General features: G+C 34.5%; 1 protein-coding gene across 16 annotated transcripts in view; it reads right to left on the bottom strand.

Annotated features, from left to right (window-relative positions):
- The window catches only part of DOP1A (DOP1 leucine zipper like protein A), a 91,175-nt gene that overhangs the window by 44,312 nt on the left and 31,756 nt on the right, over nt 1-15,107 (bottom strand). For 13 of the 16 annotated variants that reach the window (XR_011497874.1, XM_070496657.1, XM_070496665.1 and 10 more), the window contains 6 exons: nt 12,288-12,386; nt 7,016-7,115; nt 6,149-6,258; nt 4,874-4,982; nt 3,533-3,653; nt 1,306-1,425 (listed from right to left, as the gene is read on the bottom strand). Coding sequence is in view for 15 of the 16 variants with exons in the window: in XM_070496657.1 (XP_070352758.1) it covers nt 1,306-1,425; nt 3,533-3,653; nt 4,874-4,982; nt 6,149-6,258; nt 7,016-7,115; nt 12,288-12,386 (659 nt within the window). In the remaining variant the exon portion in view is untranslated. The remainder of the gene's footprint in view (nt 1-1,305; nt 1,426-3,532; nt 3,654-4,873; nt 4,983-6,148; nt 6,259-7,015; nt 7,116-12,287; nt 12,387-15,107) is intronic. The other 3 variants (XM_070496664.1, XM_070496662.1, XM_070496666.1) reach the window with 1 other exon arrangement.

The raw sequence follows: 15,107 nt of genomic DNA, 5'->3' as shown, positions 1-15,107 counted from the left end.
CAGGAAGCCTCTTCTGACCCAAGTAATAGGATCATTCCTCCAACAAATATTCACATGAAATCATATTAACCCTATGACCATACATTGCCCTACACTCTGAAGACACAAAGTTAAGTAAGACTATGATATAGTCCCCAACCAGCAAGAAATATAAGCATATAGACAAATAAATGTAACAATGTGACCGTATAGGAGAAGATGATTCTAATGAGAGACTTGAGGGAGTCATGGAAGGTTAAGGAAAGGTGGGTGAACTCTGTTTAGGACCTTACCAGATGGGCAAGGCGAAGACTATTTCAGAAGAAATAGCATGAGTGAAGGCTCAGCAGCAGGAAAGTTAATCTGTGTTCAAGTAACAGTCCGAGTTGGCTAAAGAAGGATGGATGTGTGTGTCTATGAATGTAGAAATGAGGGCTAGGTAGCAAAAATATACTCATAATTCCTATATATTCCTACCACATTTTAATCTTTCTATTAAGGAATTTATAACTTTTAATTTAATACTAGGAATACACATGTGCATGTCTTACTTGTTCTCACCATAAAGTCTCTGAAAATAGGGACTGTTTATATGCCTCACACAGTGCTTTTCAACTAGGTGCTCAGTATCTGCTGAGTGAGTAAGCAAGCAACTTTCTAAATCGTTAAAAGATTAACATAGCACATCAGCATTTATATTTTTAAAAGACTTGTAATTCTGAGATTGCAAACGCTTACTTTTTGACTACATGCTCCAGAGACTTGAGAGGTTAATTTCGTTCTGAAAGGATTTGGTCTGGAATCCAGATAGAGATTCCACTCAGGTTCACTAGTTTTCCTGGGTTTTCCTAGCATTTTTTAAGCTTTATGTCCTAAGGGGTGAAGGGCTTTCATCACTCACCAGGAACAATATGGGCTGGTTTAATGGCTTTAAAAACACAAGAGTGACCAAGGGATTTCTTGTTATTCAAAGAGGAAATCACTTTGGGAAAGTGTGTTGAGTCAGCAGCCCAAAATTTGCTATTTTCTCTACAACAAAGAAAAACCGGCTTATTATAGGGAAAATCTTTTATCCATGCTGGTGACTGAATAACTCATCTCTAAACTCCTTTGCAATTCATATGAGATTATATGAGCAATGATTCCACATTCTAAAGTGACATGATAGAACCAGATTATGACTATTCAATAATTAATAGTTGTCAGTAGTAGAAGGTATAAAAGAACATTCTTTTCCTTAGAGTCAAGAACTTAAAAAAACACATAAAAGGCAAAAGCTGGCTCTGGATGCTATTAAATTAAAATGAATGAAACAGTTTAACATACCTACAACACTCTTCAAACCAACGTGCAACGTAATCCCACATATAATAAGGCTCAAAGGAGTTAAAAAGAAGGTTGGCAGTTTTAATCAGCTCTGCTGTTTTCTTATTTTCCCTTAATTTACTAAAAAAGGAAAAGAAAAACAAAAACTAATAAATATTAACATTTATTTTTTTCAACTTTAAATGTGAGTGCAATGCTATTTAGGGCAGTATACATTCCTAAGTAGTTGCTAGAAAACTTGCTAGTGAGAAAAATGCAACAAATAATTTTTATCTACTGTCACTCTATTATTTTATGTGTAGTTATTTTTCAAATTTGAGTGTTCACAACTCAAATGTATGACCAAGATCAGAAATGAGCCCCACTTAAGAAGAAACAGCTGTGCTTCTGGCAAAAGAACAAATTCTTTTTGAACTATTTTGAGTGCCTGACTGTTCATGTGGCATTAAATTCTTTTGTTTCCCTTGCACATATAAACTGAGTAGTCATATGATTTTGACAGCCTTGACTGTGAAATAATTTTGTCTGATTTCCTGTGCTCTTCAGGATTTGCTTAAGAAAGGTTAAGTTTATTTTGGTGAGTTTCAATCAAATTATTCTTAGCCTGAAAACCAAAAACAACAAAAAGAGCTAACACTATAAATAGCCATTATTATTGAAGTTCCATCAGGGAAAAATAACTTTATTATTTCAAGTGGGAATCCATTAGCCTATTAACTACCCATCTATCTACCATCTCCTGCCATCTTTCCTAACAATTAAAAACACTGGTTCTAGGGCCAGCACTGGTGGCCTAGTGGTTAAGTTCAGCATGCTCTGCTTTGGCAGCCTAGGTTCAGTTCCCAGGTGTGGACCTACACTGCTCTGTTAGTAGCCATGCTGTGCTGGTGGCCCACATGCTAAAAAATGGAGGAAGACTGCCACAGATGTTAGCTCAGGGTGAATCTTCCTCAGCGAAATAAAAAAAAAAACCCACTTGTTTTTAAAAATAATGTGGTACTGTCAATGCAATAGCAAGTTAGAGCACAAGAGACTAATTAAATACCTCTACGAGGCAATATAAATTATCAGGCAGAGTACAGAATGAAATAGAGTATCAGGTTAGTCACTATTAACTCCTCAAACAAAAATTACAGGGGACCATATTTATCAGAAATCAAAAACAGTCTTAAGGGGATGGCCTGATGTCGTAGTGGTTAAGTTTGTGTGCTCCACCTTGGTAGCCTGGTGTTCATGGGTTCAGATTCCTGGAGCAGACCTATATACTGCTCATCAAGCCATGCTGTGGCAGCATCCCACATACAAAATAGAGGAAGATTGTCACAGATGTTAGTTCAGCAACAATCTTCCTCAGGAAAAAAGAGGGAGATTAGCAACAGATGTTAGCCAAGGGCCGACCTTCCTCACCAAAAAACCAAAAACGTACCTTAAAATATTTTAACATATAAAAGTACATTTTCTCCAAAGTCTCACCAAAGAGACATTAATGAAAAGAAAGCTATATAAAAGAAATTGTAGTGTTGGAACCTTTGTCATATTATGACAGATAAGACTGGAAAAGAGGTGGGCTGCTTAAAATAGAGAAGAAATGAAAAATTACGACTTGGTCAACATGTATCTTATTGCTGCCTTAGAGAATAGGATATGCTAATTTTATATGACTTGTCCCAGGCATTCAAAAAGTATATATATTTATATATATCTGAGAGAAGAAATAACCATAATTTGAAAAAAAATTTCTTCAAAAAACACTCGGTGCCCTTTGATTCACTTAACTCTGCGTTCAAGTCTTTTTCCATGATTTGGTTGCCTGAGTGTCAAGTCATGAAGAGGCACTACCCCATGCAAACAACCAAGCCTAGTTACCAAGCAAGGTACAACTCCCATTAACTGACAAGGTGTAGTTAATCTCTTGTGAGTTTGGTGGGTGTGAATAAACTCCCTGGAAACTATATTTTTACACTAACTGCTAAAATCTCATTTTTGAAACTGGTGAGACTGAGAACCAACCCTGGGCTGTGGTGGTTCTACCATACAGCAGTCATGCTGTAAATGCCTGTTTGAAAGATCAGTGCAATCAATGATGAGAGCTCATATTACCAAAATACAGTGATATTTTAAATCAGTTTACTCCTTCAGAACACAAACTTCATAGAGTAGTGTCCACTTTATGAATATTAATAAATGAGGACACCTTTGCGACGGGCTTAATTTTTTGGTAATCCACCTGCTTAGCTGAGCATGATCCTTGCTGAAGGCTGGTTCCATCTGAAGGTCCAGTTCTGCTTTACATTGAGAATATAATGTTCTAAACACTTCGATTAGGACATCTTCTAGAATTACAGGTCCTAAAATTAATATACACATTGAAGATAATAATTAGCATTGACAAATCATGATTATCTGAAAATCAGCCCAATTACAGAATGCTTTAAAACAAGTATTTTTTAAAAAGTGTTTTTTTTTCCTGAAGCTAACCTTCACATTTTGACAAGCTAACAGTAAATAACTGAACAAAAGTTTATTTAACTATAGGTTGACATACTAGAAATTACAAAATCAGAGAAATTGGTTTTGCCAGTTCATAGCTCTTTCACCTTGGAGAAGATATTTGACTTCTTTGAGCTTCAGTTTCCTCATCTAGAAGGAGGATAGTAATAAACTTACAGGACTGTTGTCAGGGTTAGGAAGAGTACTTGTAAGGTGGGTAGCATAGCTCCCAGGATATATGAGCATTCAACAAATGCTACCAATATTATTACTACTGTTAATTTAAATACAGAAATGCACGAGGCTAACCTTTATTACTGTTTTTTATTAAATTATTTATTAAACTTTATTTTCTGTTTATTGCTGTAATAGATGCCAACCTCCTTCAAAAAGTGCCTGAGCTTCATTTATTATCACATAATAGCTAAAATAAATTCTCAAAGCCATTGATACAACTCAAGTTATTTTTATATTTAAAATTTTTCATATTTAAGAGTTGGTGAGACAAGCATATTTGCTAAAACATCTGCATATAATTTAATAAAATTATATACTTTATTATTTTACTGTTGCTAATATTTATGGTTTTTCTTAATTTCTGTCCCAGGTGCCATAACTAACTTCCCACTAGGTCTAATATATAAGAAATATACAATGAAGAAAGGGAAAACATACAAAACAAATGGGATATGGGGAAGGAAGTTGAGGGATATAAGCCAAATATTTTGCTCAAGTCCTTGAATTCTGTGAAACTATAAGACAGCCCTGACAGATCACAAATGTTTCAATTTTAGTAACTTAGTCAGGATTAGGAAGAGTTTAGATAGTATCTTTAAAATGACTCCTCTGCTACAAACACAGTACAGGGTTGATATATGACAACATACCAGTTGGATGTACATCTGTATTTTCTTAATATCCTAGAGTCATTTTTAGGTAAGAAATCATTGAAAACATGTACTTAAAGGCCTCAAAATATAGCAATTTTTCTAAGTAATGACTTTGTTTTATTTTTATCATGAAACAATACAAAACAACCACATATGACCTTATGTATGCTCTAGGAAGTATATATTACCTAGCTCAGGTTTGTCCAGTAAACTGATTAAAATACGAAAAGGTTTTAGATCCTGCATTAAAGTGCTCTCTTCTCCAAATCCATTCACTTGTAAGATCCCCACCATTGCCTTTAAAAAAGAAAAAGTACACTAGTCATTTAAATAAACAAATTCAAAGATTTTTTTCTAAAAGAAATATTTTTAAATACAACCATATGTAATGGAGATTTACATTCCCCACTGCTTTTCTGAAGCTCTTTCACTGAAGTTGGCTTTTTCCCTCTGCTAGGGGGAAAAAAAATTATACTCATTCGTCTTGAGAGAAGGAAAAATGCTTACATTTTCTCTAGAAAAAAAGTGGAAAAGTTAAAGAATATCTAGAAAAACAAATTCATGAGTTATTTGTTTGCCCAAAAGATAAAAATATTTCTAAGCAGAACATCCATATGCCCCAAACTATGCCACTTCATGGTAATATCTGCTAGTATACAATTATTTCCCCATTAGTGACTCAAAACTAACTACATTCTTGTAATCTGACTCATTTTAAAATGCTTCACATACTACGTATTTTCTCAGATTATTTTCAGATATCTTCAACAAATATAATTGAAGTAAAAATAATATGACATAAACCTATAGATCATTTTAACATTTCCATTACAATAGTAGTTTTATCACATTTAGATTCCTGTTGCAACCCACATTTCCCTGGGAGGAAATAACATAGGTCCTGGCTTGTTTTTGGAAAAGCTCCAACTTTCATAGGGCAGACAGGTGAGAAGCTGCAACTATGTTTTTTTTTTTTTTTTTTTTTTAAAGATTTTATTTTTTCCTTTTTCTCCCCAAAGCCCCCCGGTACACAGTTGTATATTCTTCGATGTGGGTCCTTCTAGTTGTGGCATGTGGGACGCTGCCTCAGCGTGGTTTGATGAGCAGTGTCATGTCCGCGCCCAGGATTCGAACCAACGAAACACTGGGCCGCCTGCAGTGGAGCGCGCGAACTTAACCGCTCGGCCACGGGGCCAGCCCCAGCAACTATGTTTTAATAAAGTCGTGAAAACAAAGTAAAAAAAGAAGTCTCTGGACTTACAGAGAAGTGATTCTAGCTTATGCTTATTCGCTTTACAGTAGTCATTTGCTTGTTATAGTCATTCTTAGCAAGTTTGTGAGTCGTGTCTCTACCCCTTCAACTGTGAATCAATTCAATTAAGGCAGGACCTTGTCTTAACACTTGTTGAGTAACTCTAGTGGTCAGGGAGTTAACCAAAAAATAAAATGAAAGTATTCATTACCTGAACCAACAATTCTTTTGAAAACGTAGTGAAATAGTAAGTGGCATGTTCTTCAGGGTTACTGTGTCTTGTGCTTCTGGGTCCTATGATAGCACCGTTGTTATCAAAACCTCCATGAAAACAAATTACAAAATAAATTAAAATGGAATTCCCAAAACTGTTGTTTACTAAATACCAAAACAGCAAATATCTCAAAAACAGCACTAAACACTTACCAATTAGTAGCCCAATCAATGTCAGCAAGAGAGATCATTTTAGATAGTTTAATAAAGGGAAACCAATTCAATATGTAAGTGAGTATCATAGTATTCTTCCAGAATTATCTTTTTTTTTTCAATCTTATGAACAGCGAAATAAATGAAGATTCAGAAAATCCAAGGTAAGTTACATTGTCCACTCTCACTCCAGGTGGTGAGGAGTTGTGAAGACAGGCCAAACACTCACAAAAAGCATGGAAGAACAAAGTGTACACAATGTTTTACTGCCTGAGTGGGAGACTGGAACCACGTGTGGGACAGTAACACTAGTCTGATTCCTTTGATGACTTCCAAGTTTTAGAAATTATTTCATTATTTTATTAATTTATCCTTCTTTGTTTACATACTTATAGAATAACCACCTCAATTTATAAGGGGGGGAGGAAATCTTGTCAAAGGGAACATGACCCATGGATTAAAATAGCTTCTTTGACTAAGAAGTTTATTAAATTTCTTCATGCAATATACAATACTGTTTCTATTTTTATTGTCCATTTAAGCAAAATTTTAGTTTCTTCATTTAGGACATACACACAACCTGATAATATTTAAGTATGGCAAATTCCTCTCCATCTTTTCCCAGCTAAGACCAACCACATCAAACACCTACCAAGAAGCCATGCATAAAGTCTTCGGTTCAGGGACATATCCCTCCTTAGTACTACATGAAGGGCTGCTGACAAGATCCTGATCATATCTGGTCGAGTGGCCTGAAAAAGTTAGGAATGTGGTTGTAGTTAGTCACATACAAAAAAGTATGTCTTTCTTTCTCTTTAAAAAAATAGCACCTTGCAATACATTCAGAACTTTAGGACTTATCAGGTACTCTCAAATAACATTATCTTATTTGATCTTTCAAACATAAGAATTGCTTCCGCTTTATATATTAGGAAACATTAAAAAAGTTGAGTAACGGAGCTATTTACTTGTGTAGTTGAAACTCTAACTGAATTATTTTAACCTCCAGTTCAAAGTTCTTCATCCTATCCAATATTAGCAAAATCTGACACAAAACAAAGGAAATGGAGCAAGATGGGACAAATACAAGGAAATCACATGCCTTCAGTCTTTCACATTCACAGTGTTGTCAACTTGACTACAAACTCTTTAGACGTTTGCTATCTTCACAAATTTTTTAAAGAACAAGAAATGAAAGACTTGGAATTTATCTTGAAGTATTTCAAACATATAGAAAAATATAGAAAACAATAAATGCTTTTGTACTCATCAGTCAGCTTTAACAAATTTTAACATTTTGTTCATTTTACTCCAGATCTTTTAAAGAGAAATAATTCATTTTTTATTTACATCTTTCTTAACAGCCTTAAGTAGGAGTTCAAAAAATGATTTTCTAAAGCAGATCTGGTTTTAGCTATAAGAGGTAAAGTTAAAAGAACAGTAAAAGGAAGGCAGCTAATTAAATCGCTGTTAGTTTTAAGATTATTAGACAATCACTTTAGAATAGGATCTTGGAATCTGAGCATTAGAAAGTAATGTGGAAATCAACTAGTCTAACAACCCTTCTAGAACAGAAGACCAGAGCTTCACAGGGCCTAAATATGTAGCTGAATTCCAAAGCGGGGTTAGAGCCCCAGCTGGACAGAGAACTGATCTCTCCTTAACCATAGACTAGTGAACTTCTTATTTCACCACGCCTTTTGACAGTAGTAGAAAGGGATACACCCAGCTTATTTGTTTGAAAGGAATCTTAGAGCAACAACTGAGATGTCATAGAACACAGATCATCACAAGTCAACAAATTACAGTCACTCATCTGAACATAGATGTCTTCTATTACTCTCAGCAATTCTCAAAGTGTGGCCCCCAGACTCCTAAGGATCTCACACCCCTTCATGAAGGCCATATGGTTAAGAACCATATTCATAACAATACCAAGATGTTATTTGCCTTTTCTGCTTTGTTAACATTTGCTCTGATCATGTGATAGTGGGTAAAACTGCTGGCATCTCAGCAAGAAATGAAGCAGTACAGCAACAGCATCCACTGTACTTGTAGTCACTGTATCTTTTACTGCTATGTACTTGCAGTCAAATCAAGAAGAAAAAACAAAGCCAGGGGTGGCCAAGTGGTTAAGTTTGTGTGCTCCGCTTCTGCAGCCCAGGGTTTTGCTGGTTCGGATACTGGGCGTGAACGTGGCACCCCCCTCATTAGGCCATATTGAGGTGGCATCCCACATGCCACAACTAGAAGGACCCACAACTAAAGTATACAACTATGTACTGGGGGGATTTGGGGAGACAAAGCAAAAAAAAAAAAAAAAGCCAGTTTCACTTAAGAATGTTCTTGATGAAACAGCAAAAACTTATTTTATTAAATATTGACCCTTTAGTACATGTCTTTTAACATTCTGTGTAATAAAATAGGAAGTACACATAAAGCACTTCTGATGTGTACTGAAGGATGATAGACGTCTCAAGGAAAGGCACTTAAGTGACTCTGAATTGTGAGCTGAACTACCAGCTTTTTTCCAGACTTTTTTTAGGTAAAAGTCTATCACTTTTACCTAAAAGCATGACTGACACAAACTGTGATTATTCAGGCTTGGGCATGTGGCAGACATTTTCTAAAAAATAAATAGTCAGCCTGTCACTTCAAGGAAAACAATATTCATTGTTACAAATAAAATTTGAGTTTCCAAGAAAATTAGAATTTTGGAAAATTTGTATTTGCCTTGAAATTGTATTGTGTTGAATTGAATTGGCTTGAAAGCCTCCTAACGCCTAAAAAAGTTTACTGATGAGATCAGTGGTGACAGTAATGAATGTGATAGTTTGTTATTCTATAATGAAATGTGTTAACATTTGGAAGATCTGCATGTCAGTAAACCAACATTTTCCAAATAACCAATCACGATGTTACAAAAGCATGTATAGGTAAAAAGACCCATTCAAAGTGCAAGATAGACCAGCAGATTTCAATAAAACAGAATACAAAAAGTTCACTGATATGGTTTTAGATTCCATATTGCGACTAATTTTGTAAAACTACAACTTTGTCGAGTTTTGGTGTAGTATCAAAGAAGAATGTGCTATTTTGACAGAAGGACTATTGAAATACTCCTTTTTTTCCAACTTACATATCAGTGTGAGATCAGATTTTCTTCACATACTTCAAACAAAAGAAAAAAATCACAACAGATTGAATGCAGAAGTGGATGTGAGCATTTTATTCTATTAGGCCAGACATTAAAGAGATTTGCAAAAATACAAAGCACTGCTACTCTACTCATTAACTTTTTTTAATGTGTTGGAAAATAGTTGCTTTCATGAGATGTTATTTATATGAATGCAGTAACTTTGTTATTGTTATTTTTAAATGAATTAGTAAATACTGAAAAATTTCTCAGTTTCAATTTCTAATATGATAAATATAGATGGATCCAACCTACATAAACAAAAGTTTTTTTGGATCCTCAATATATTTGTTTTTTTAAAGATTAGCACGAGCTAACATCTGTTGCCAATGTTTTTTTTTCTCTTCTTCTTCTCCCCAAAGTCTTCTAGTACATAGCTGTATATTCTAGTTGTAGGTCCCTCTGGTTCTACTATGTGGGATGCCACCTCAACATGGCTTGATGAGCTGTGTCACGTCCACTCCCAGGATCTGAACCCACAAAAGCCTGGGCCGCTGAAGAGGAGTGCATGGACTTAACCACTCGGCCAGGAGGTGGCCCCTGGATCCTCAATATTTTTAAAGAGTGCAATGAGATACTGACACTAGAGAATGTAAGAACTGCTGAGCTATCTATTCAACATCAGATATGCAGATTATAGATACTGTCACAAAATTTTAAAAAGTACAAATGTCTCCCAATCTTATTTTGAGAGAAAAACTGCTCTTAAGAAAGAAGTGACTTCTTGATTCCTACTGACATCACCACATATTTCTAATATAGAAAAAAATTCTATTATCACCTCAAAGGTGTTAGTACTAGAGATTACTCAAGATTAGGGTCAGCTTTCCATGAAATAAATAAAGAGTCTAACAACTCCTTAAGTGCTGAAGCTCCTAACAGCAATCACTCTTTTGGGATACGGTAATGAAGGCTCTCAAGTGACAATTACCATGAATACTTGCTGAGTGTCTATTATAGGCAAGACATAGAAAGACGGAAAGCGGGGCACAAAGATGACTTTGTCATGACCCTTATTCCCAGGTAATCTAATGATTTGGTACAGTAACGGAGGGAAGAGTGTTAGAATTGAGCCTGGACAGGGTATGTGCTTCAAAAACACTTTCAAAATAGCTACTATTTTCATATTGTAAATTACTGAAGGTAAGGCTGGAGAAAATCTTCTTGGTAGGGATACAGATGTGGTGGAGTGAAAAAGTACTGAAGGAAGCTCAGCTGAAAAGAGGTTGAGAAACACTGGCCTAGTGAGATTGCAAATGAAGTTCTTTCCAATTTAAGTCTACCATGACTTAGTTCCTCAGACCTTGCTGAGTCATCTATCAGTGTACTGAAAAACTAATAATGTTGAATGTTCGCAAGAGAAAAAATAATGGAAAAGTTTAGGAGTAAAGAACAATAATTTTTTTCAGTAAAGGGCCATATAATAAGTATTTTAGGTTTTTGAGCCACATACATTTCTTTGGTCTATTCTTTGCTTTCTTTTATGAGCCTTTAAAAAAGTAAAATCATTTCTATCTCGTGGGCTCTTTGCTCACCTCTATACTAGTAAGTTTAGATTACATTGAGATGTCTTGGTGGACATTTCTGTGAAAAGCCAGAGGCAGAGTAAGGGCCTCTGGTTTAAAGATAAAAAGTCTCAAAATAGAAACTAGGTGTGGTTTATGTCCCAATTAGGGACAGTATAGGCAATGAAGTGTAAAATTCTTCAATGATTAATAATTCAATTTCAAATGGAATAAAGTAATAAAGAAAGATTTGAGTAGTGCTGATCATAATGAAAATTCACTAGTTATCTACTAACCACAGGTCTTGTAGAAACCAATAATAGTCTGTTCTACTACTTTTTATTTTTATTTTTTGCTGAGGAAGATTTGCCTTGCGCTAACATCTGTGGCCAATCTTTCCCTATTTTGTATGTGAGTCACCACCACAGCATGGCAGACGAGTGATATAGGTCTGTGCCTGGGGTCTGAATCTATCAACCCAGGCCACTGAAGCAGAGTGTGCAAACTTAACCACTAGGCCACAGGGCTGGGCCCTCTGCTAATAACTTTTAAGAAATAAACTTACTTTTCCAAAGTAAAAATTCTCTATACCTTATTACTTTTGTTAGGCATATAGTTCCACCATTCTGAATGCTTACATACTAAGTGTTGCTCTAAATCACTCCTCCTTAAGGTTTAGAACTCAGAAGGATTTGAATGATTTCTTGAAAAATGAGGACAGTGATTAAGTTCCAGCAACGAAATGCTTCATTTGTGATTTGTTAAATTAGTTGCTCTCATTTGTAACAAAAGCACTAGACAAACTCACAGTGACTAAATATTTGGCTTTCAAATTACAGCCAATTCTGCTAAGGGTCTGAAATACATCCTGAAATGACCAAACCAAGAAAAGATAACCTAAGGACAGAGATAACAGCTGGGTAGAAGGCCTAGGTCTCAGAATCTTGGCTCACCCAGAATTAGCAATGAGTACTACCTCTTGCCTTTTACACATTAGAACATTTTTTTTAAAGGTATGAAATAATGTATTTCAATTTCCACATCTTATCCAAATCAATAAGTCTTTTTTCTTCAAAATTTTTACAAGGTCCACTCATTAAAAAGGAACTCGTTTTCTATGTACGTACTGGTTTATAAAAGAATCCAAATTAAAAATAACTACACATCATGAATCTGTATTTTCCAAAGAATGCCTTATATTAATATCAGCATTAATGTTTTACCTGACTCATGTGGAATGGAAAACAGAAGAGTATGAGGTCCAGCGTGCTTCTCTGTACAAGTACACTTGAGTCCTGCACCGATGTACTTACTGCTTCTACCTGAAATAAGAAAGTTTTTAATACCCATAGTCTATTACACTGGGAACTATTTACCATGAAAATGTAAAAACTCTTCATTTTCTCCTATAAATAAAAATACGCTTCTCAGCATCTTACCAATAATTAAATGTATTTAGATTATTTTGAATAGGTAAATATATTATGATAGTTTAAAAATTAAGGAGCACAAAAGAATATACAGCAAAAAGGTTCCCTCCTATCGGCCTCCCAACCACCCAATTTCCTTTTTGCAAGCAATCAGTACTACTATTGATATTTTCTGCAAATGTAAGTAAATAAAAACACATGTGTATATCCCAAACTCTGCCTTTTTAACAATATATTTCGGAGATCTTTTCTTATCACTACATAAAGAGTTTCACTATTTTTTTATGGTCAAAGAAGTACTTTATTTCGTAACTAAACCCTAATTTATTTAACAATGCACCTATGGACGGACATTTATACCATTTGTAAATATTTAATATTGTAAACAAGGCTGCAATATACTTATGTAATGTACAAGTACCTCTGTAGAATAAATTCCTCAAAGGAGAATGGCCAGGGCTTAAGGTATCTGCAGTTGCATTCTAATAGTGTAATGCTTTCTATTAAGGTTATATATATATTCATATTCTGATCAGCTATGTGTGACAATTTCTGTTTTTCCACGTTTACCCATGTATGTTTTATTTTTGCCAATATGCTATATGAAAACTGGTATCTTGGTGTGTTTTAAATGTTTATTTCTCTTATTAGAAATAATGTTGAGGGGCCAGCTCCATGGCTGAGTGGTTAAATTCGCGTGCTCCACTGTGGCGGCCCAGGGTTCAGATCCTGGGCGCGGACATGGCACTGCTCGTCAGGCCACGTTGAGGTGGTGTCTCACATCCCACAACTAGAAGGATCTGCAACTAAGGTATACAACTATGTACAGGGGGGGTTTGGGGAGATAAAGCAGAAACAAACAAACAAAAAAAGATTGGCAACAGTTGTTAGCCCAGGTGCCAATCTTAAAAAATAAATAAATAAATAAATAATGTTGAGTACCTTTTCATGTGTTTGTATTATTTTTATTTCCTTTAGGTTAACTATCTGTTCAAATTCATTTTCCTAATTGATCGTTAGTATTTATTTATTTATAGTAGTTCTTTGAATATTAGGAAGATTAGTCCTTTGACTGTGATGTATTGCAAATAGTTTTCCAATTATGGCAGTTGTTTTATAAAGAAATAAAAAAAATGACTTGTTTAATGCTTCCATGAAGTCCTTAAAAGGAAATATAATAATCCATTTAAAAATCTGCATAAAAATAATATAGCCATTTGGGAAATAGTTTGGCAGTTTCTTTTAAACTTAAACATAAATTAGAAGAAAATGTATTAAATCTTTGTTGCCTTGGATTACACACAATTTCTTAGATAGTATCTAATACCAAAAGCAAAAAAAGAAAAGAAAAAACAGAATAATTGGACTTAACCAAAATTAAATCTTCTGTGCTTCAAAGGACATTATCAAGAGAGTGAGAAAATCCACTGAACAGAAGAAAATATTTTCAAATTATACATATGAGTTTAATATCCAAAATATATAAAGAACTCTACAACAACAAAAAGAGAAATAGTTCAATTTAAATAATGGGCAAAGAACATGAATAAATATTTCTCCAAAGAAGATATAAAAATGGCAAATAACCACAAAAAAATATGCTCAATATCATTAGTCATTAGGGAAATGCAAATCAAAATACAGTAAGATAACACTTCACATCTACTAGCATGGCTATAATAAAAAAGACAGACAATAACAAGTGTTGACAGGGATGTGGAGAAATGGGAACCCTCATATATTGCTGGTGGAAATACAAATTTGTACAATCACTTTGGAAAACAGTGTGCCAGTTCCTCATAATGTTAAACATAGAGTTACCACCATATGACCCAGCAACTCCACTACTAGGTATATACCCTAAAGAAATGAAAACATATATCTACACAAAAATTTATACATGAATGTTCACAGAACATTAATCATAACAGCCAAAAAGTAGAACTAATTCAAAACTCCACCAACTGATGAATAAATAAAATGTGGTATACAATGGAATATTACTCAGCAATGAAAAGGAATAAAGTAATGATACATGCTTCAATGTAGATGAATCTTGAAAACATTATGATAAGTGAAAGAAGCCATTCATGAGAGATTATATACTTTATAATTCTGTTTATATGAAATGTCTAGAATAGGCAAATTTATAGAAACAGAAAGTAGATTAGTGGTTCCCAGGGGCAGGAGTGAAGGGGAAATGTGGTGTGATGAATGGGCATGAGGTTTCTTTTTGGGAGGAAGAGAATGTTCTGGAATCACATAGTAGTAATAGTTGCACAACTTGGTGAATATATAAAAGCCATTGAACCGCACAATTCAAAAGGGTAAATTTTATGGTACGTGAGTTATATCTCAATAAAATTGTTATTAAAAAAAGTTAAAAATACATTTACCATGTGAACCAGGAATCCCATTCCTAGGTATTTTCCCAAGAAATAAAAACATATGTTTAGACAAAAAGCTCTATGCAAATGTTTATAGGAGATTTATTCATAACTGTCCAAAACTGGAAACAACTCAAATGTCTATTAATCAGTAAACGAATAAACAAACTATAGTACCCTCATATAATACCACAGAGAAAGATAAAGGAACAAACTACTGATATAT

This window comes from Equus asinus, chromosome 24, assembly GCF_041296235.1.
Source record: "Equus asinus isolate D_3611 breed Donkey chromosome 24, EquAss-T2T_v2, whole genome shotgun sequence".
Taxonomy (NCBI): domain Eukaryota; kingdom Metazoa; phylum Chordata; class Mammalia; order Perissodactyla; family Equidae; genus Equus; species Equus asinus.
This window is presented reverse-complemented; position numbering and strand designations above follow the sequence as displayed.